This window comes from Heliconius melpomene, chromosome 13, assembly GCF_056956725.1.
Source record: "Heliconius melpomene rosina isolate 202511_hmr_F chromosome 13, ASM5695672v1, whole genome shotgun sequence".
In the NCBI taxonomy this organism is placed as follows: domain Eukaryota; kingdom Metazoa; phylum Arthropoda; class Insecta; order Lepidoptera; family Nymphalidae; genus Heliconius; species Heliconius melpomene.
The window spans coordinates 8563212-8587124 of NC_140401.1; the positions used below are offsets into that span (position 1 = coordinate 8563212).

General features: G+C 32.0%; 4 protein-coding genes across 6 annotated transcripts; 2 read left to right on the forward strand and 2 right to left on the reverse strand.

Moving 5' to 3' along the window:
* Nucleotides 1–406: 406 nt before the first annotated feature.
* omd (integrator complex subunit 5 omd) lies at nucleotides 407–9888 on the forward strand. Its single transcript, XM_085196702.1, has 17 exons — nucleotides 407–760; nucleotides 996–1143; nucleotides 1219–1329; nucleotides 1940–2112; nucleotides 2455–2575; nucleotides 2871–3038; nucleotides 3443–3601; nucleotides 4403–4715; nucleotides 5098–5275; nucleotides 5848–5962; nucleotides 6232–6455; nucleotides 6672–6824; nucleotides 7119–7235; nucleotides 7771–7939; nucleotides 8457–8596; nucleotides 9179–9263; nucleotides 9677–9888. Exons 1-17 carry the CDS (start codon nucleotides 545–547, stop codon nucleotides 9814–9816), a joined length of 2730 nt encoding a protein of 909 aa, XP_085052828.1. The 5' UTR covers nucleotides 407–544; the 3' UTR covers nucleotides 9817–9888.
* Nucleotides 9889–10330: 442 nt separating this feature from the next.
* LOC146532849 (GPN-loop GTPase 1) lies at nucleotides 10331–13823 on the forward strand. Its single transcript, XM_085196705.1, has 9 exons — nucleotides 10331–10498; nucleotides 10571–10696; nucleotides 10842–11009; nucleotides 11303–11499; nucleotides 11650–11841; nucleotides 12348–12400; nucleotides 12564–12652; nucleotides 13195–13332; nucleotides 13675–13823. The coding sequence occupies exons 1-9, from the start codon at nucleotides 10456–10458 to the stop codon at nucleotides 13752–13754; spliced, it is 1086 nt and encodes a 361-aa protein (XP_085052831.1). The 5' UTR covers nucleotides 10331–10455; the 3' UTR covers nucleotides 13755–13823.
* Nucleotides 13824–14380: 557 nt separating this feature from the next.
* Nucleotides 14381–21518, reverse strand: LOC146532850 (bifunctional FAD diphosphatase/FAD synthase-like). Of its 3 annotated transcripts, none has more exons than XM_085196706.1 (5): nucleotides 21497–21518; nucleotides 16726–16786; nucleotides 16183–16539; nucleotides 15585–15706; nucleotides 14381–15101 (listed from the first exon to the last, which is right to left on the reverse strand). In XM_085196706.1, the coding sequence occupies exons 1-5, from the start codon at nucleotides 21505–21507 to the stop codon at nucleotides 14933–14935; spliced, it is 720 nt and encodes a 239-aa protein (XP_085052832.1). In that variant the 5' UTR covers nucleotides 21508–21518; the 3' UTR covers nucleotides 14381–14932. The 3 variants fall into 3 exon arrangements, with proteins under 3 accessions (XP_085052832.1, XP_085052833.1, XP_085052834.1); XM_085196707.1 differs by lacking the exon at nucleotides 21497–21518 and adding an exon at nucleotides 18717–18922; XM_085196708.1 differs by lacking the exon at nucleotides 21497–21518 and adding an exon at nucleotides 16915–17002.
* Nucleotides 17245–18723, reverse strand: LOC146532851 (tRNA (guanine(37)-N(1))-methyltransferase). The gene has a single exon (XM_085196703.1). It carries the CDS (start codon nucleotides 18708–18710, stop codon nucleotides 17316–17318), a length of 1395 nt encoding a protein of 464 aa, XP_085052829.1. The 5' UTR covers nucleotides 18711–18723; the 3' UTR covers nucleotides 17245–17315.
* Nucleotides 21519–23913: the final 2395 nt, after the last annotated feature.

Below are 23913 nucleotides of genomic sequence, written 5' to 3' on the forward strand. Positions count from 1 at the left end.
TGAGCACAATTCATTTCGCCAATGTCACGTTGTATGGAAAACACACGAAGGAAATTGACCGGTAATAAAAAAGATAAATATACACAATTATAGAATACATGTAAAAAAAAGAGATCCTGTGTTAGTACAGCCTTCACCTAAAACAAAACAAACACAAATTTACAATATATACACAACACATTAGATTAGTAATAAATAATATTTTACATGGGAGTTAATTTAAAGTTTTATTTTGTTAAGTTTAATATATTTACATAAAAATTTACATAAAGGACTAAACACAAACATTAACAAACACTGAACATTTAAAGGACGAGGGACTTTATGAAAATATGGTTTAATATTAATTCGTCACTTGACAGTTTTGACGTATGTCAAATATCAATTGTTATTATCAATTGTTATTTGTCACGTTTGCTGTCACTGTCACTGGTAGCTTTGCCAGTGTGTCGGCAGGCGATGTTAATCTTAAAATTCATAGATATTTTATTATTATACTGGATTAAAACAGAATAAATAAGTGCATGCAGGGAGATTTATCAATATGACTTTTCAAAACAAGGCTACTTCACTATCGGCAGACCTTAACAATTTTATATACGGAGTATCAAGACGAAATTTTCAAAATGCACCAGAGTTAACAAAAATTGGTATTTCCTTACTCAAAAACTTCCCTGCTGCAAGAGATGCTGTATTGGAATACTTTGCTATGGTGTTCCACGAGGCTGTTAATGTTTCACTCAATCAAGGGGACTATGAGGTTTGTGTAAATAATAAAAAAAAAAAAATCTGGTATGTTTATTAAAAATATCTAATTATTAACATGCAAAATGATTAATATTTAATTTTATCTTTTAAAAAAAAAGGAATTAAAGTTCTATAGACACATTACAGTTTAATTGAACAGAATATTATTGTTTTTAATTAATTATTAAGATTATCTTAAACTATTTGTACCTTTACCTTTTATTAAACTTAAATCTAATATATTATAGTCAGATTCATCGGCCCATGGTTCTTTAGAAAGTGTTAGTATGATTGGTCCAGAGCTGTGCAATCTGGGAGAATCATGGGCACCCTTTATTGCTCCTTGGTGCATTAATTTAATTATGGATATAGCTACAGACAAGGCTAATTTACCAAGTAAGTTAATTATTTTACCCAAAATATAATGACATGTGTTTTTTTTATATTTTTTAATTTGGCTTTTATTTATAGATACAACTCTTCAAAATACTGATCCTGTGAGAGTCTTATTGGATATAACAACTCAAAATCTAACATTACTGAATGCTGAGGAAAGAGCTAAGTGCATTGATACAATGTTGGGTATGTAAATAAATATAAAACATTTGAATGAAGCAGCTTTGTTACTAGTACTTACTATTTACTTACTTACTAGTACTTTGAATTCACAAATGAAGTAACCAGAAAAACAATAACAGTTAATTTGTAATTGTAATTTGTATGCAATAGAAGAATGAGCAAAAGGAGGCAAAACCAGCAAAGTTCCTATAGTTTCCTAAAAGATCTCATCCTATCTTAGACTATGACCAATTATTTTCTAGAATATACTTTGAATGCAGCCCTAGTAGAATCATTTCAGGTATTGTTAGAGAAAGGAGGTTGAATAGTGCATTATACATATTTAAAGAACCCCATAAATATCTACCCATCAGGGGTAGCAAGTCCCAGGCACTGCTTTGAGTTCTAATTCATTTAATAGTTGGGAGACAGTATTTCACATTCTCACACTCAGACACTCCACTAAATGGGCACCCACAAAATGACTGATCTTATATTATTATTATTACATATTGCAGTGCAGCAGTTACTGATTGTAACCATGGTTGTGAATTGAATTCTCACTAAGAGAAATGAGTTATATTCATTCCCTGTCTGTAGTAACAAGAAAAAAGTAAATTTTACATATATACAGGTTGCCGAGCATGTTCCTGGGCTGTAGGGTGGGTAGGGCGTGCCGAACCGGCCCTAGTGGCCCCTAGAGCTTTGGCCCTAAGCGCAGATGCGGCTAGGGCAGTGCTGGCTCATTTGGCTAACCATCCACCTGCGCTATTTCATGTTAGAGCCGCTCTTGTTGATTTGTTTCAAGTGAGTTATTTTTGTTTTTATATGTTTTTTTTATATATATAGAAACCATATATAGAAACGTACATTATGGTCGCTCTTTGGCGTGGCCGCCCTGGATTTAGCTGTAGATGGCTGTGCAACCACCACTCCTCAACTATACTGCAGGCAAAGGGAACCTAGTGCTGTAACACTTTGTTCTGCATGTATTTTATAGAAATTGGTAGGCAAAGTACAAATTCGAACGCTTAATATTCAATGTTTCTAACAAAAACATTGTATGGGGAATGAACTGTGTTAACACTTGGTTCCAACTGCCTACCCTGCTATGCGGGAAAAATTATATAATTTTATACACTTTTACAGGAGGCAATAAGAGATGATAGTAGACCAGATAAAAAGCGTGATGTTATTCCATATTTGTTAACTTTAGCGTCGAAATCCGACATTGTTTTAAAAGCTCTTACTCAAGATATCGAACAAACATGTAAGTATTTATTTTATTACCTTTATGCTGCTTTAGTGTTATAACACTCCATTCTCCATTTTTCGCCGCATTTTCGAGACATTGTGTATTGAGCGGCGGTGTATTGGCGGACCTCAACGCCGCTCTTCTTGCTATTTCTTGTTACCAAAGTGAAGAAATGAAAATATTAAATAATTCATAACCCCAAGTGGGGATCGAACCCACAACCATCGCGGTTACAGTCATATTATTAGTAAAGGATTTTAATAATAAATAAATCTTTTAACTTAAATAAACCTTTTAAAATAATTTACAGTAACAGATGAAGTTATAGACCGTCTAATATCCATATCGAGGGCGAGTCGTGGATTTGAAGGTGTGACCTCTTCTACTATAGTCTCATTGCTACTAAGAACAGATGTAAGATGTTTCTTGTTGGTTCTACGACACGCTCAGAGACATGCTTTTTGTAGGCAATTACTTGGTAAGTATAAACTTTTAATTATTGTAATGTGTTATAGTAACTATTCAATTGATGGTACGAGTGAAAAACGCGATGGTTGTGGGTTCGATAGCCATTTGAGAAATTATTAAATTAAAATTATTACTTGATTACTTGATTGTTCTGGTGAAAAGGAATCATGACAGATTGTGATGGCGCTGTTTGTGTGTTCGAACACACATTCTCGCAGGAGATTATATTATTTTAATTTGATCTTGGCTCTGGTAGGAGTCAGTCAATGTTTCGAAAATTGGACAAGGAAATTACATATTAAAAAGTACCTAACTGTGTTCTGTGTTCCCTTCCCAAAAAGCATGAAACTACTTTTTTATTAATTAAACATGATTGGGTAATTAAATAAACAGTTAAATTAAATTGTTTTTCAGAGCATCTTTTGCAAAAGTTAGAATATGAATGTTTATTTCCGGATTCAAACCTGCCACTAGTGATGAGCGCTGCTGAGGAGATAAATGTTATAAGAGAAAAGCTATTGACGGGCAATCAACTAGAACAATATTCTATAGCTAGAATACTTATTTTAGTTTGTGAGTAAATTTTGTATGTTTTTAGTTTTCTATGTTTAATTAATTGTTTTTTGTAGTTTTTTTCCTACTTATAGTATACATTTTTATTTCAAGTATCACTATAGACTAGGTTATGACAATGTAGTTTTAAACTCTTTATAATTATATACAGAAATCAAAAATTAAAAAGGAGTAGTATGTCGAGGTGAGTTTTATATTATGGAGTATATAAGGTATAATTATATCATTACATTATCTATATATATAAAATCGAAAGGAAACACTCACTCATCAAAATAAGGAAATCGAAAGGAAACACTCACTCATCACGAAATCTCAGAAACTACAACTGCTAGAAATCTCAAATTTTGCATAGGAGTTATTTATAGGACGTAGGTGCTCGCTAAGACGGGAATTTGCAATATTCGACTTCTAAGGGGTTGTTTTTGGGGTCGAAAGTTTGTATGAAACTTCGTTACTACAAATGCTAGGAGTCTCAAATTTTGCATAGACGTCACTAGGACGTAGTCATGGAGACAGAAATTAATAATAACATACTTCACGCGGGTGAAACCGCGAGCGGGCCGCTAGTATATATATATGAGGCAAGTCGTAAGCGCGACAGGTTGTGGGTTCGATTTTCAATAAAGGAAATTAAATATTTTAATTTCCTCTATTGAAAATACTCTAGTAAGAAGTTGAAATTCGACGTCTAGTTCTACCACACAGTCTTAACTCTTCTTTCTCTCTGGCTACTCTATTATATGCTGAATACAGTGAAGAGCTAAAAGGAAATTATAAATGTAATAAACATTTTTCCAGGCTACAATCTACCATCAGAATTTGTGTCGACAATTAGTTACCTACTCCAACATTCAAGAAACGATACAACTCTAGCATTGTTAGTTCGTATTATATCGGGAACAATAAATATGCATACTCCAGCCGATTCGCAGGACATGAGCATGGATACAGAGAGATATAATAATTTTGTTAAAACGGGCGTAGAATATGCACTAAGAGACGCCATGTTGGCTGATACACAGATAAAAAAGTGTTTCATAGATGGTGCTGTAACTAAAGAAAAGAAAACTTATGTACATCACTATTGTTTGAATATTGTCAAGTTGTTGAGGTATGTAGGAAAAAAAAACAAACATTATAATGCCTATTCAAGTGTTCATCATAATTTAGTTATATAAGGCAAAATTGTCTTTTATCAGTGACTTCTCTCCCATTTTTATATGTAAGACTATAACTTTCCTTGATATTTCGAATTTTTCAATTCAAACCAGTAGTTCTTGAGATTTTCGCGTGCAACCAAATAACTCTTTAGCTTTATAATGTTAGAGTAGAATAGATTTAATATGATAAAGATTATTGTGAGTTTTATCAGAACGGGTTTTTCATTACACTGGAGAAAATAAAAATAATGAAAATATACTAATTTACTCAAATCTAATACCCAGTCAGACATTAGATAACGTCTCTAATATAATATGAAATGAATGTACCAGATGGGAGGCGTCAGGGCGCGTGGCGGCACTGCGCACGCGCGTAGTGGGGCGCGCGGTGGAGGCGCGCCTGTGTGGTGTGGGCGGCGCGCTGCTCGAGTACGCATCGCTGCTGCGCGCGCGCACCCCCGCCACCATGGCACAACTGGACGCCATGCCCACGTGCCACGCGCTGGCCGAGGTGAGTCGCAGGCACCGAGCCTTCATCATTGAGCCATCGTGGCGCAGGGGCTCAAGCGTGCGACTGTAAACTATAAAATGATACGACGGTTGTGGATACGATTCCTACTCTGGGGCATGACGTCGCTCAGCTCGTAATATCTTGAAAATTCTGCGAAAAGTGGGAAACATATTGTTTTACACTACTTACCCTATTATTTATGGGATACAGTGGGAAGCTAAAAAAATGTTTCATATAGTATGTAAAACATATTCATCAATTTAATATAACGGATATACTCAATAAATTAATGTTGAAGTTAAGTAATTTATAGTTTACCTTTTATTTTTTTATGAATAATAAACAGCAGCTTTACGTTTTTTTCATCATCTCATCGCAAGGTAAACAAAAGTCAAAAAGAAACGATACACTTAGAGGCCTTTATTGCCATTTTTTTAAAAAACTTCCGAGTGGGGATCAGACCAATAAATATCTCGCTTACACTCAGATAGTGTCCCACTGCGGCACGACGGCCTCAAGCAATTTTTAAATATAATTTCTTATTGATGTTTAAGTGCTTTCTCTTTCTCTAGGTCCTGGATAGAGTAGACTTGACAGGTACAAAGTCTTCACCACCAAGTGTGGAAGTCATATTGAAAGTGACTCAAGCTACAGTGAAATATTTCTTTAGATGCATACATGAGAAAGGTTAGTTAAGCTTAGTAGTTATAATTGATACCTAAATTCGCTAACCAACTATATCCATCAGTGTGAACGTTGAAAATGATATTAGAACATAATATACTTAACTGTATATTATTTAGGTCAATCATATTTTTTTTAATAATAAAATATTTAATATTTTCTTTTATAGTTTAAACTTGAGCTCTATTCAGTAAATTTAAACATCAAAATAAACTCATACCCTTAAGAAGCAACATTCAAAATAATTTTATTATAATATATTAAAATTACAGATGTATTGGCAAAACTACGAGGTGTACAAACGGCAAGTTGCTTACTTCGTAAACTATGTGTACACAGTAAACTAGCTCGTGCCGTCGCTCTTCGCGATTTATTAGAAACTGCCATGTTTAGAGAGGACAAAATGTTTGGCAGCCAAGCTCACATTGCAAATATTGTGACCACTTCGAAAGAATGGAATAACGAGGAACTTTTAATACATATGAATCAGAGACATGTAAGTTTTATTGTATTTCATGTATTATTTGTGTAGGTATAGATTATTAAAGTGTGAATTGAAATTGAACTCACTAACGTCACATTTTTGACAACGGCCTGTATATATAGTCATATAGTGTAGCATTAAATATATAAAGTTGTCGAATACAGAACATTATTTTTGGAAAAAGAAATTGGTTAAAAAATAGTAATTCTCTACCTCTATTCCTCACAGGGTCCCATAACACAGTTAACACAGAGCCATACATCAGTGTTCCACGCAGGTGTAATAGGCAAAGGTGTGCGGCGTCGTGTCCCTCCCCCCATAGTATCCACTGCGCCGGCGCACAACGCCGAACTGCTTATGGGAGCATTGATGGCTTGTATGGTATGGCAATTGATTTTTTAGATGTTTTTTTATAGCTTCACGGTGTATCCTGCTTATAGCAGGATAAGCAGAGGTAACTCGTTCTTCCGGTTCTCCATTTTTGGGGCATTGTGTGTTTAGTGGAGCAACTCAACGCCGCGTTTGTCTTGTTACCAATGCAGAAAATAAAAAATAAAAAACCCTGTGTGGGAATTGAACCCATAACCGTCACGTTTAATTATTTACAATTTTTTAATTTGAAATTTTGAAACTTATATATAATCTTCTTACACAATTCATAAATAAATTGAACAGGATGGCAACACAGGCATAGTTGAAGGGTCAACATCAATATCGCTGCTTCTAGTAGAATTAGTTTCACCAGACGTCATGTACAATGGACTCCCTTGGCCTGATGAGGATTTTACAAAGGTCAGTGTGATTTTATTCCTGAGGTCGTTAGCGGCCTGAGGAGTTGTAGTTGGGATAATATCACGGTCAATGGAACCCTATTGATTGATTGCACTTATAATTGGTGCGTCTGCTAGAATGCCGGAATACTATGCTTGGCTTATTTCCTCTTTCGATTCTCAATTTCATAATGACGTCGACGTTTATAATTTACTGTCATTTTCATCAGCTATTTGCAACGCTTACCTGGTCGTTACGTGTAACGTGTAACGTGCTAACGTTACATATCTTGGTAAAGACAGAGATTAGGTCCTGTCAAGCAGTGTTATTTCTTTTTTTGATCCGCGCTATTCGTCATTCCCCGTAGACTCATCTAAGACTGATCTCATTATAGTGGCTATGTCGCTGCTGTCTTCTGTAATGACAGCTAGTCCATATGAGATAGATAGCATAAATTAACTTATTCAGTCATATTATCTAGCGGTCTAAGGTTCTAAGTTCTAGTCTTATGTCTCTAAATGTCTGTTTAAAATAACATGTATTTGAGTGTGTGTAGCAAGTGAGCATCGAGCGCGAGCTGTACACGCGGTCGGCGGTGGCGCGGTGCGGTGTGGCGCGCGCGGCTCTGCGGCGGGTGGCGCGCGCGCGACCTGCCCTTTGCCTCGCCTCCGCGCTGCTGCGCGCCGCTGCCGCCGCGTTGCTGCACCGTAAGCGTGCGCACGATGGTAACTAACGAAACTAAGTATTACAGCCAGCTTCAGCGTGGCCACGACTCGAATATTTTACTGTAAACTCAAAATTAAAAAAGTCACATACTGTATCCCACACACAGCAGGGTAGGCAGAGGGAACTTAATATTAAGACACTGAAGATCTATATGAAAATTAATATTGTAACATTAATTTTAGTATTCGTCAATTATTGAACTTTTTTAATACCTCTTTAATTTTCATTTTCTTAATATTATTAATATATTTTCGTAACTTTGCTCGATAACATACACAGGGCGTACTCGAGGATAGGCAGAGCCTAGTGTTAAGACAATCCGCTCCCACTTCTCGCGATATCTGGACGCATTGCGTGTTGAGTGGCGGAACTCAACGACATACTTTACCTCGACACCAGAGCGAAAAATTAAAATGACAGTCACACGCTTGCACTCCTGCGCCATGACTAGTTCCAATATTTAAGGAACTTCCGATATTTATCAAATATACATTAATTTATTTTTATATGATACAGATCGACATACACAATCAGATGAAATAATCAGAGAACTATCAGCACTTACAGAACTCCTCTCGGTGATGACTTTGGGACAGTTACTGCCTCATCCTTTGAGTCACATATTGGAATTGGCACCAGAATTGACCGCTAATGAGGTAAATTACATTTTTAAAATAATAATGTACTGTGAGATTCAAATATGAATAGGATTGACTTTGCATCACATTCTGACTTCATAGCCAGTTAGGTAGGGTGAGCTAAACAAAATATTTCTAAAATAGAAATTGTGTGAAAATATGTTTTCTTTATTAATTCTATCATTGCGTCTAGGTCTTTATACCAAAGCCCTCGTTACTTTTGGGCGAAGTGTATCCAAGAATAAAAATAACAGAGGAAAAGCTATTGTTTAAAATAAATAACATGAATTTAAACCATTAAATCACACAGTCACACAATGACATTGTATGACAAGGCACTCCTCACCACTGGGGTCACACAATTTTTGTGCTCCACATTGGAATATAAAATATATAAACATAATTTTGGAACAGCTTGTTTTAATTTAAAAATTTCTAGGTGTGAAATTGAAAAAATATGTACCGTCACATTTTTCCAGGTCATGTGAAAAGACCTCTTTTTTAACCTCTCCCCCATAGAGATTATTTTGAAGGTTTTAAAACAGATTTTATAATTTTTTGTGAATGTAAATTAATAAGGAAAATCTTTTTATATTCTAGATAGTCCAAGTGCTACGAGATTGTGTATGGAATTATACGCGGGATCATGTACCATCTCCGGCGCTATTTACTTGCGACTCTACAGGTTAATTTATATTTAAAAACGTTTCTTAGATTCACACTGTATCCCGCATATCGTGGGGAAACCTAGACATAAGACACTTCGTTCACTATGCACCGTCCAATTTTCGACACATTGTGAGTTTAAGGGTGGCACTCAAGGTCTTGGGTTGAAGTTCTTCTAAGTAATTCATTCCTTCGAGTGTGGATCGAAACAATAACTGTTGTATTTTAGACAGGCATCGTGTTGTTGAACCTTACAACTTTATTTGTAACATAATGAATAAAAAAACAGCCCTTAAGTGTCTTTAAATAAAACAAAACCAGAAGAACGAAGTAACGTGTCACTTTTTTATATAAGATTTTCTTAAATTAATAATCATTTATATGATTAATTTTCCAGTCAACATTCTTTTTTATTATTGCAAAAATTTTTAGGTCTTCATTGGCGTGATCCTTCAACTTGCAAGCCGCCAACTACATATACAGATACGTTACGACTCATCATACAAAAAAGAATATCGAAGCTGGGACACCTCTACCCCATTATGTTTTTAAATCTTGAAAAAGATAACTAAATTTTATTTTATATTGATCATATCTTTGTAAATATTAATTATAAGAAAGAATAAAGTGCCTATGAAATTGTACACGTCTCTTAATTAATAAATATATAATTTTAATTAATATACAATTTTTCATTTGCATTATTATAGTCCGATAAAGTTAATGAATTATCGGAGGTACACACGGACACTTGCGCGGAATGCATATTTAAGACACCCATACTCTATACAGGGAAGTCCCCACACACCGCACCGCTGCGCTGCTCCGCAAGCCTAATCAACACTAAAGTACAGTAGAAAGCGACGCGAGGTGTCATTTAATGCACCAGTTTGTATATATGACACAAAATAACACCGAACTCCGCATACTTAACATTGTGCACATAACTGTACATGCGCGAGATTGATTCGTGCCAGTGTTCACATACATAATAAAGTATTTGTCGAGCTATAGTTACTGTTTACCATCTGTATTCGATTAATGTCAATGTCAAAATAACATGTTTAAAGTTTAAACGTCATTTTTGGAGTTAAAAACATTAAACAATTCCCTTTTCTTATTTTATTCCAAGTGATAATATTTAAGAAATTGCAATTAACTTGCACAAAATATATTTTATTGCATTGTAGTCCATTTAAAAAAAGCAAATCATGATGGAGGAGACACCTAAGCCTGTATGCCTTATAATACTAGGTTAGTATTCCTACACCTTCACTTGGCTAATAATATATTAAATTTAAAAAATACTGCAATTTAAATTTCAAGGTATGGCTGGAGCTGGTAAAACATCGTTTACAAGACGACTTGCAGGAAGGGTTATAAATGGTGCCAGACCATATTTAGTAAATTTAGATCCAGCTTGTCGAGAGGTTCCATATCCTGCTAATATAGGTAACTAAGAATTATCGTGCTTCATGATATGAATAAATTTTATATAATAAATATATACTCTTAATTTTTTTTAATTAAAAGTACATATTTTAAATTAACAGTTAAATAATATTAAAATGTCACTATTTTCATATTCTGTTTCTAGATATAAGAGATACAGTGAATTATAAAGAAGTTATGAAACAGTATGGTCTAGGACCCAATGGTGGTATTGTTACTGCACTCAATTTATTTTCTACTAAATTTGGACAAGTTATAGATTTAATAGAGAAAGCTGGAAGAAAACATAAATACTGTGTTATTGACACACCAGGTAAATGTTAACAACTTTTTCTTAAAATGAATTTGTCCACCAATAATTCATGGTTTTATTTTACAAATATTCTTTTGCTTACAGTAAATGCTTAAATTCACTATCCTGCTTATAGCAACATTTAGTATGAAAAGACTGCATTCCTTATTTTTCACATGACTTCATGCTGCTGCATATTAAGTAACATAACAACACTGCACTTTCCTGACTAGAGAATAGAAATGAAAATAAATAATTCCTACAAGTGTCTATTGAACTTTAATTGTATTAAATTTTAACAAATATACTTACAGGTCAAATAGAAGTATTTACATGGTCAGCATCAGGTACTATAGTGACGGAGACACTAGCATCCTCCTGCCCCACAGTCATAGTATATGTAATGGACACAGTTAGGAGTGTATCACCAGTCACATTCATGTCCAACATGCTGTATGCTTGTTCTATACTTTACAAGACAAGATTGCCTTTTATTGTAGTTATGAATAAAGTGAGTTTTGCTATTATTTTATATATTTTAAATAAATAATCTATTTTTAACAAATAATTGATTTACTTTAATATTTATTAATAACTTACTTTAATATTTATCAATTTCATTAATTTGTGAACCTAAACATAGATAATATATTAAACTCAGACAGATGTAGTAAACAACAGCTATGCTGTGGAGTGGATGAGAGATTTCGAAGCATTCCAAGATGCTCTCGATGCTGATGGCGACGGGGAAGGCAGTACATATGTAGGCAATCTAACACGGTCAATGTCACTAGCGCTTGATTCATTTTACTCGGATTTGAGGTGTTGTGGTGTGAGTTCACATACAGGAGAGGTAATTTATCTGTCTTTTTGTACAATTTTTTAAGCATATACTTTGGTAGGCAGAGGGAAAACAGTCTTAAGACACTCCATTCCCCACTTTCTGCTGCAGTGTAACTCAACCCTGCACTCATTCCTGTTGCCAGAGTGAACAAATTAAAATATTAAATTATTCATTCCCACAAGAGAATTACTTGATTGAAAGTGTGATAGTTTGTGAGAATGGATCTTTGTTCCACTTTAACCCAGAAACTTTCAGCGGATTTAGATGAAACTTTATAGTAATAAAACTTATATATTAGAACAACACATAGGCTACAATTTGTGTAAAGATTTTCTATAATTTTCGCTATAATATAAAAATAAGTTGGCAAAGTTATTGTACTATTTTTTACTTCTTTTTATTATTATCCCTGTGATGAATGTGTGATTGAATGTTGTTTGTCACCTTCTTTTGCTAATTATAAACTTTATTATTTTTCTATGATTAAAGGTAAATTGAAATTTATTCTTTTTCAGGGTATAGATGAATTTTTCAAGTTGGTTGATGATGCAGCTGAAGAATATGAAAAGTAATATATATAAGTAAAATATAAAAAATTGTTTTCTTAAAATTTTTTATTTATTTTACAATCTTTTTGTTTTATAGTGTCTAAAAAGCTTATTTAAAGTAGCATTTATAGTTATATTTTTATTATGGTATATTTTATTTTTATAGTTATTTACATTTTTTAGAGAATACAAAGCTGATTGGCTGAAAATGAGGGAAGAAAAATTGGAGGAACAAAAAAAGAAAGAAGAAGAAATTAAAAAGGGGGTTAAAGGTATATATCTCGTTATTTTCCTTTCTAACGTATCCTGCATGTGTAGGGTAGGCAGAGAGTACCTAGTGTTAAGACACTCTATTCTCTACTTTCTGCCCTATTTAGAAATATTGTGTTGAGTGGCATTTATCTTAATTTAAAAACTATTCTTTACATCATTGGTGTCTTCATAATTGCCTCACATATTTAAATAAAGTATGGATAAAAATCATGAAATGAAAATAATAATCCTATGTCTAAACTGTTGACGAATCTTGATTTATTTTTAGGTAGGGTTTTCAAATATTATAACCTTATGTTGCTTCCGTAAAAGGTGTGCAGTCGGTACTACTCAGTATAAAAAAAAATATAGCGTAAAACTGCTGGCAATACAAAAAAATTACAATCTTTCTAATATACTTATTTGTAGATAAAATTCTTCATATATATATATATATATATATATATATATATATATATATAGATATATATTTATATATATATATATATATATATAGATATATATTTCAAAACATATTATTATAAGTTTTATTTTTTTTCAGTTGATGATACAGTAATGGATAAAAAGAAACTAATAGAAGAAGTAATGGGTGGTCGTGAAATATCTGACATGTATTTAAAGCACCCCGGAAATGAAAGTTCTAGTGACGACGAAGGTGTTGAAACTCAAGTAGAAATAGGTAAGGATTTTTTATAGCTGTATGCTGTATCCCACAGACAGCATGGTAGGCAGAGAGAAATTAGTGTTAAGAGTAAGAAACTGCATTTACCACTCTCGATTCAAGATGACTTTTCCAAGACATTGCATGTTGAGTAGCAGAACTTAATGGTGGGCAATTAAGATAATTCAATCCAGAGTAGAAACTAGACATCGAACCTGCAACCGTCGCGTTTAGTCATATTGTGGCGCTGCGACATGTTTTATAATTTAGTGGCTTTAGAATATATTATGAATAAAACTAAAATTCTACCAGATTTGATGGTCTACTTATTTTTTTTTATAATTTTATTGTAACTTGTAGATGACAAAAAGGAAGACGTCGCAGCATTTCAAGAATTCATAAACAAACATGTGAAACCTAATGAGCAAAATAAAACGTAATAAAACACATTTTTATATATACTATTTAATTTATAAGTACTTATTAAGCCATAAAATTTTATAAATATGTATGCGTGTTATTTATTTCTAAATCACAGATGCAACATCTAAAATATTGATAAATATTAAATATAAATTGATTTATAAATAGTAAATAAAACATTATAATACAACTACTCATCAAAAATTATAAAAATATAAAAGTAAAAAAACATAATTGGTCCTCACTACCAGAGTCAATTTTTCATTATTAAACTTTTACATGATAGATCATGTTAAAAATTTTATAAATCATGTCAAATATAACTTACAATGATTGAACAAAAACTTTTATTGTAAAGAGAATAAAAAAAAATACAGTCAAAAGGATAACCTCCTTTTCTTACAGAAGTTGGTTAAAAATAAGAACACATTGTGAAACGAAACACACTTATTACTATTTATGTTACTAGGTATATCAATAATAATCACAAAATCAAATTACTATAATGTGTTAATAAACCAGCAAAGGACAGGGTTGCAGAATATTAAATTAGCTTTACACTGCTGTATACCTCACACTAACACGGGGCACAAGCTGCAGCTGTAAACCTGTTGATGATGTGATGTTTACATTCCCAGCTTAATTGTAATAAAAAAATCAATAAATGAATGTTTAGTCTAGTTAAGTACTATTTATTTCTAATGAATTCTCTAAAATAATATATAACTGAGATATTGCTAGGAACTATTTTAAAGAGATATCGCTTAACAGAATATTTTAAAAATTAAAAGCACCAAATATTAAATATGACAAAAGCTTTAAGTCTAAGTTTGTAAATGGTTTTAAAAGAAATTAATATAAGACAAAAGAAAAAATTCTAAATTGTTAATTAAAATACATACTTAGTAATTATAAATAAGTTATTATTATTAACTTAAATTTCCATTTATTCATTTATAAATTGAAATTTAACAACCATGAGGTGAAATTTACAAAAATTTAATTAGTTACCACTTATCTAATATTTCTCACTACAGGATATTGAATAATTTACAGGGAAATTAATTTCTATCCTTTCACAGATCATAAATATATTTATTATTATATTAAAGTAATGATGTTGTGTGATGTAGTGTTGATGTCATAATTTTTTCCATTTACTATTATTTATTGTTTCCATTTCTAAAGAAAAATATTATAATTTATTGTTATTATTTATTGAATTTAATGTAGTATTACGTCCGGCGCGTTCTAATTCTGAGTCTTGAAGCATCCAAGCGGGACGGTAAGAAGTACCATTGATATCTTTGTAAGCTAATGATGGATTTGGTAGAGTATTGTGTACACTGCCTATTGATGTGTATCTGAAATTAAATATAAAAAAAAAATAAAAACTCTCAAGGCCCTGTGGCACTCTCTCTCAATCAATATCCACTCGATTCAATATCCACTCTGGGGAATAAATTATTTAATATTTCCATGTCCTTGCTTGGATAATAAAACAAAACTCAGTGTTGAATTCCACCACTCAATATAGGATGGTTTTTAATATGGCAATAAAAAAGAACAAAATTATGAAGGTTTTCATAGATCCAGTGTTAAGACAATTCCGTTCACAATTTTCCATCAAATTATGGAGGTTTTGCGTGATGAATTGAGGGACTCAACGCCGGCGTGGATATTAAAATATTTAATTTTCTCGAGTAGGAATCGAACCCACAACCTGTTGCGCTTTTAGCCGCACACTTGAGCCCCGCTACGACATTTGATATAAAGTTCAAGTCCATTGTAATAATATATAAATATTAAATAATTTTGAATTAAAATTTAAATAAAAATTAGCTTACCCTCTCTCATATAAGCTACAATAAGGCAATTTTCTTTGTAAAATATAACTCCATATTTGATGGTAACTCCAGTTAAGTAATGGCGATACTCTTACCACTTGAGGCCAGTTAGGATCTGTTTTCTGAAAAAAAAAAAACATTAAACTTATATTAATTGATTTAGGTACTTCAATGCTTATAGTATTGTAATTACGCATTTTTTCTTTTATAAATCGACATTTTTTTTTTTTGATAATGTATATCTTTCAACCTTCATACTGTATCCCGCTTATAGTATGGTAGACAGAGGGAACCTAATGTTAAGACAATCTGTTCCCCCACTTTTCGGAGCTCAACGATTATGAGCACGGTAATAATAAAAATATTATAATTAATGCCCCGACTGGGAGTCGAACCCACATGTGACCCACCCGATTGTGCCACTTCGCCACGACGGCCTCAATGTAATAAACTAAACAGAGGATTTTTAAAAATGTTATTTCCTTCTCTCCCATTTCATAGTTACAGAGGGAGCTTAGGTTTTATGACAATACATTTTCAATCTTTCCATTTCTACGGTGGAAAGCTAAAACAAAATAACAACAATAATTTTATTTACCTGCATAAATTTTAAATCTTTACTATAAGGATCCGTCCGTCTCGTGCCCAACAGACATGCTTTTAATTGGTCATCTTGTTCTAATATTGTTTGCAACGTTGTCTTCATTTCACCTTCCATAACTTTTAATTTAATATCATAATATTTTTCCACTTCTCTCACAAAAACTTCTATTTCTTTAAAGGGTCCTATTGTTCTAATATAAACTACTTTTAATTCAGTTTCAATATTATCACAATTGTAAATATCTTTTAGAATGTCCAATGTGATATCTAATAACACAGTGCAATCTTTTCCTCCATTGAATGATAAAAAAACTTCATTTAGTTGAAATTTTTCAAAGCAATCTTGTAATACCTGTAATTTTAAATCATATCTAATAATTATTTAATCAAGTGTTTTTTATTCAAATAAAAAGATGTGTTGAAATAACCACTTATTTTAAGCAGAAATGAGGTTTAAAAAAAATTGCAAAATCACAAAATTGCAACAAGAGAATACTTATAATATTGATTTTATATTCAAATTATATAAATTTCTAACCTTCTTTGATTCTTCTAAAACTTTGCTGAAGTCTTCAAGCTCCATGTTTATAATAATATATCTGAAACAAAAGAAAACATAATTGTTGACTTTATATTAAATTTAAAATTTTTAATTGGAAATTGACTAAGTAAAAACAATAAACATACATTTTTTTCATTATTTTATTGTTTATTTAAAGAAAATTACCTATTGATTCTGTAGATTTGAGAACAATTTAGGAAAAAATGTTTATATGAAATATTTATAAAACAATATTAGCCACTACTACTATTAATGGTAATATTAAACATGACTATTTCCTTGTAATATATGATTAGAAAGATATCTTATCATCATTCTCAGTAACAAATTTTAAATCAATAAGTTTCTGATAAATCTTTAATTAGATTGACCCCCTAGGGATACTGCATGAACCCAACTTAAGTTGGATTGTATGTTTATTTACATTTTGAAAAACATTTGTAGATTATAAATAAAAGACTTTATATTTTAATATATTTTATTTGTTATAAATAAAACTAATACAAAATATATGGGTAGTTCGCATAAAGAACATATTGTCTTAAAATAATTCACAATTGATATTTCTACTTTTCAACATCCCTTTCACATATTTTCTTACTTGGTGGCTCATCCACTTCATTTTCAAGATTTTGAAAAAATAATATTTCTTTACTCAATTTGAAACTAACTCTCATCATCTCCTTTTTTGGAGAAACATTTCGTACATTGAATATTTCAATAATATTTGAAGATACATCCATTCCAATATTGTCATTGACCATTTGTTTTGCAACTAAACTTTGATCTTCTCCAATGGCAAAACAGTATACATGCACTATAATATCAAAATCTAATTTTTCTTTAAGATTTATTCTGTTAATAAGTCCCCTAAAGTGTTTTAAAAATTCTACTGCCATTGCTGGCAAATTCATGGTTATATGAATTTTCCCACCTTCTAATTTTCTATTACCCAAACAGCAATCAATTATATAGTTTTTAAAAATGTCACATATAAAATCTTTACCATCTTTACAGTGTGTTTTAAGGAAATCTAAATCAAGTTTATTTATTTTTGCATTATGGTTTAGCCATTTAAATGATTCTGGGTTTAAATCATTTGCGTAGACCCTACAGCCTCGTTTCACCGCTGGTATTGCAAATGGCCCTACACCACAAAAGATATCAAATAATACATCTTCACGGTTAAGTAAATTTATTATTCTTTCATGTTCCTGGCATAAGCGAGGATTCCAATAAACTTTAGAAAAATCAAATTCAAATCTACATCCATTCTCTTTAACATTCACCATAAAGTCCTCATCACCTGCTATTACTTCCATACTAAAATTTCTGTATGTATTGTCAATTATATTATTTTTATTCACAACAGTACGGCATAGTTTTATTTTATCTACTAAAACTTGGCCAATAAGGTGGCGGTATTCTAATAAATGATCTTTTAAATTTAAATGTATGATATGACCTATCTGAGAGAAACCACTTACTGTTTCTTCATTTTCAGGTAAAACAGCTTTGAATATAGCATCATATTTAAAGTGGTCATACAAGAGTTGAAATTTTCTCATTTGTACTTGGCTTTCATTGACATTGTATTTTTTGAGCAAAATTCGGTCATTTTCGGCTATATCCAGCCATTTTGTAACTTGTTCTGGATTTAAATAGACACATTTATTATAACTAGGCTGACTTGCATCTTCTACATTATGCACAGCTCTAAATTTTTCAAGTTTTAATAAGTAATGTTTGCATATCGGAATCACTTTGGACACTTGTTCCCCTAGCAATGTTAAAACTGGTACTGTAATATCACGCGCGAATTTGTCACGTTCCATATTTTTCATTCCTCGAACACCGATTGGTACTAACAATGAATTTGCTGAAGACGACATTGTGTTTTGGAATCTCTTAGAATTTATACGAATTTGAGCGAAACTCAACAGAAAGAACACATTTTTCATACTAACCTATTCCAAGGTCAAAATTTTCGCTGAATCAATAATTTAAGTTGCAATTAACATTAAATATTAACTGCGAATATAAAATATTGATGTTTCTAATTTAATTTAATTGAGAGGAAAACATAATTTTAGAATTTAAATTCGCGCAGTCGTACGCATACGTACGATTTGTATTGAAATTGAACAATGACTGACAATGTCACTTTGACAGTTACTGTCAATTGTACAAACGTAGCAATACGAATCGTTTAGAAAAAGATACCGGTTTTGGCGAAATGAATTGTGCTCAACTGGCACGCTCGAAACGCCATATATCAAGAATTCAATTCAATTCAAGGTACCGGTAGGAAAACTACATTTTAATATTTGAGTATTTATACAATTTTTTTTAATAATATATTATAAACTTTGTAACACATTAGTTTCCCTCTTCCTACCTTGCTGCGTGCAAGATTCAGCGTGAAGCTGATTTGATTTGATTTAAATTATTATTAACACACAGAGTAGCATATTAAATTGTACTAGACTACTACTACTACTGGAACTCTCTTGAAGAACTACAGGCCGACCTCATTTCTGTGCCACATATACAAGCTATTCTAGTACCGACGAATCGTTTAGCCAGAAAATTTTACGAGTCCAGGGGGTAGAGCAAGGCAAGTTTCAATCTAGCTACAACACCCATTGTACAGAAACATAGGAGTAAAATTGGCTGCTATGTATGATTTTCTTTGACTACGAAAAAGACTTCCATTCCAACGAAACCTGAAGCAAACCTGACACACTACAGCGATGTCATATTAATTGAAGATACATTGAGATGCTGAGTTGGTTATATACTGCTGCTACAATGACTATCCAAATCCAGTAATGCAAAATTTAGTCGATCCAACTGAACAGTGAGGTAGGGCAAGGGGATGTGATATTACCGTTATTTGTTAACCAACGCTTTGGAAGACATCTTCAAAACCCTGCATTGGACCTGTTTTCGAGTCAGTGTAAACAGTACACCACACACTTTCGATTCACTGAACATATCGCAGAGTCACTGGAACAGCTAGCGGAGATGCTACAGAGACCGAGTAAATCATCGCGGGATGTCGGTTTCGGTATTAACTTACAAAAGACTAAATTCATATCCAATGTGTATGTCATACCAGGTCCGATATAAGTGGGCGGAACCCGTCTCGAAGTTGTTTTTCAATACACCTACGACTAGTGCAAACTATTTAGCCTGGTAATAGCAATTTTGAGAGGGAGGCAGATCAAAGAATTCAATAAGATTGGGCAGCTTTTACAGGTTTACCTACTAACAAGGCTACAAATATCATAATGAACTCGGCTGGTGAATTCGGTTACTCGCATAAAAATTAAAACGTTAACGACATATTTACATAACGTACGTAAAACAAACAGTGACTTTTCGATGGGAAATAAATTACATAAATTCTCGCCAAATTGTCGCTTGAGTTTGGCACAAACAGAATAAATAAATAATAAGGAATACGAACGCTGTGATTGCTATTTTAATAAATAACTGTATTATCTTTGTATATCTACATATGAAAATGAAAAAATATAAAATTTATTCAAATTGTAAACGCAACAACGATTGAAATCAATTGAATTGTGTGAAATCAGCATGTTCTGGAGAAGGAATAAGCGTTATGAATTGTATTGAAATGTTCGCTTGCATGATTTTATGCATTATGCCTTAAATGATTGATTGCTGTAATTTAAAAATGATTTATTTTTGCGCACTGTACATTCATTGTGATGATGTATTTTTTACCCTATTGCTTGTCCAATATTTCATTATGGACTTCCGCGATCCGAATTCCGCGGAAAGTGGGAAATGGAGTGTCTTAACAATAGGTTCCCTTTACCTATCCTGTTGTGTGCGGGATAATCGTAAAGCTGATTTATAAATATACCTATTTGGATGGTAGATGTTTATAATATAGTCATGTTTCATCTTTGAAACTTATTTGTTTATGTCAACGAAGGTTACGATTACGAATACAGGGGAAAGGTGCTTTGTAAAATTATAAAATCTAAATAATTGTAAAAATAAATTATTTGTTAAGTTTGTTATGTGTGAACATAATGGTCGGTTTTATAATTGCAAGTAGGGGAAAGCAATTATAAAAATATTTGATATAAACGTATTTAGACGTAAGTAAATTTAAATATTTTTGATTTTTTTAAAAATATAGCATAATATAATAAGATGAAATCCAGTCTTCATTATAGATTTAAATCGTAAAGAAACATTTGGATACAAATTTTGCATTTACATTTCTTACATCCGAATACAAAGATATTCATGGAACGAGTTCAAAATATAGTTTGCTTGCGGTCGCTGGTGTTGGAAAGTTTTTTAATTTAAATTTGTATCCGCAGACAATAACGGAACACTGTTGCTCTGCACTTGACAAGCGAGTAGAACAGGTGTTTGTATAGAGTACTTCTCTAATCCATTCCAATTAGAAACTCAAACTAGTAAAATGTATTTTTCTCAAATTATTTAGATAAATAAATGCTTATAGTTTTTAGGTGATAACGCTAATTGTTTCTATTTATACAATTCCCGACATCATATTTTATTCCCTCGAATGACGTCCTTAACCACTGGCTTGGCTTTAATAACAGACAAGTATTTAAAAATCATTTAAATAAATAAATCTAATTTCTTTTACAATTAGACATACGTATAGTACATACACGTATAATCAAGTAGGTAGGTAAATGTTGTAACATACAAATGTACAAAAATAACGAGTCACCTGTCAGCCATCGTAAGTATTCTAGTATTTCTCGCTTATTTATCTCCGCCCCGGGGATCTGTTAACGGCTGTGTAATGGTGTTTTTATGATTCCCGCAAACATCAACGTAGCACCATTGTTCCTCGGTTTGTTATTCAGTCGCACGGCTGTTTTAAAGATTTTTTTCACGCCTGTATCATTATCCTAGAATGTTAGATTTAGAAATGATATCTTTTGTTTTGGATTATTTGAAAAAGATAAGCAGAAGAAGAAGCAGAATATTATGAGCCCCTTAAGATGAATTTAATTAAATAAATTATTTTCTAAATAGTAATTAATGCTACACTTATATCCTTTTTTACAGTTTCGTATCTCAAAAGGAAAAAATGGATCCTTTAGGATCTCTGTCCGTGTGTCAAGATCATTTATCTCGAGATCGTTGTCAAGCTGAATCATCAACATCAATAGGGTATTTCCCGTGGACCTACAGTTACAAAATTTGTCACGAAGTAAGAAATTACAATACAATTAAAAAATAGTCCAAAAAGAAAAAATACATTTCTCAACGTCACACTTTTGCCTCGACGCCAGAGCGAAGAAATAGAGATATAAACGTAAATAAATATTTCACTTCCTCGAGTGGGGATCGAACCCACAACCGTCGCGTTATACTCACATCCTTGTGCCGCTGCGCCACGACGGCCTGTAGTATAACTTTTAACAGAAAAAATAAATAAATATATAATAAAGGACTCTTACAGCAAAAGGAAATGCAATTTACACAGTCTATCTCTTCTAGTGCATTATCTGTGACGTCATTATAATATATTTCACGGGCTATAATAAATCTAGGAGAGAGTTTGGGGCCAGGCCGAACGTATGGGCACTAAATTATTTGAGTGCTGAAATATTTTTAAAAAAGCTCGTCGTTTTAGAAGTTTTATCAATAGTTTGGATGTTCAATATTCTAAGTGAACGTGAGTTAACGTTATAAATAAATTGAAAAGCTTGTCTACGGTTCTATGTAAATAAACCTACATTGAACTTTAACATCAAATTTGGATTTTAAAATATTGGTATAAGTACAGACTATTACTTTGAAACCAATGTTTTAACGGAATTAACTATAGTATTTTTCATATTTTAGAACATTTACTTTATAATTATAAAAGACATTATTTAGTGTGCACAGCGCACTGTTAAACTGTATTAGTGCAATGCGGAAATGGTCTTATAAAAATTAACAAGAATATATCTAGCTAACTTAGTTAATTTACAGCAACGTAATTCTCTAAATTGGTCAATTAAAAGATATAAATAAAATATCGACCGTGTTGGACAGTACTCTGTACTATATGTACCTAATACCTATAGCAGCAAATATTTTTGTGATTTAAATTTACAAAAAAACTAATTTATTTTATTTTGTAAAGTTTACTAGCCAAGTAAGATTGTGATTTCTTTGGATTAATTAAACTCGTACTTAGAATCTGACAGGTTTATTCATTAATTATTAGAAAGATAACAGCTAATCGACTAAAAAATAAAAAAATATGGATTAAATTTCAATTGGGTTGCAAGTAATGAAATATAAATTACGTAATAAAATTATCTACAAGAAAATTCTAAAAATAAACAGTTAATTTTGAATTTAATTTCAAATAAGATTTTAAATCAATAAACAAAAAAAAACCTGTTTTCACACATTGCATCTTCTAAGCCCGCTTGTATTATACACAATAGAGGCTCAATGAAATTCCGGTTTCTCTCAAGATTTACTAAGAGTCCCGACTGAATGCTAAGGCTCTCGTTATGTCCAGATAAGATCAGCGGCGGAAATTAAGGGGAAATTGTATTTGTTTCTTATACAACGATGTCGTCGCAATAAAGACGTCGTCTTAGCCACGCTGTATATAAATAAACGTTAATTTTCTATGAGGATAAGCCGGATAAGTAAATCTTGCCTCTGGGTTATAAGAATTGTTTATGTAAATAACTATTTGCGACAGACTTCTCTCCAGATCGGCATTTGATTTGTATATTATTGTTACGTTAAGCGCTTTCATTGTTTGTCATATAATAAACAGAGAAAAAAAATTGACTCGTTATTCTCTTTCGTGTAATAAATGACGTTTAAGTTTTCTATTTTACTATTGTCTTCTTAATAATAACAATATGTAAATTTTCTTCACAAAATATAATAAGTTATATAAGATCACAATCATATCATAAGATCCGATCATTGTTCGGTCAATCATTCATGATTATTCATTTAATAAACAGAAACAGAATTGGCTGACAGTCAAATGTGTTGATGTCAATGAATAATTTAATTTACTCGTTCAGAAACAGCCTTAAATGTTAAATTATTTATTTGGGTAAGAATTTATAATGTTCTTTGTAAATTAACTATAATGATAGCTTGCAAAATCGAATC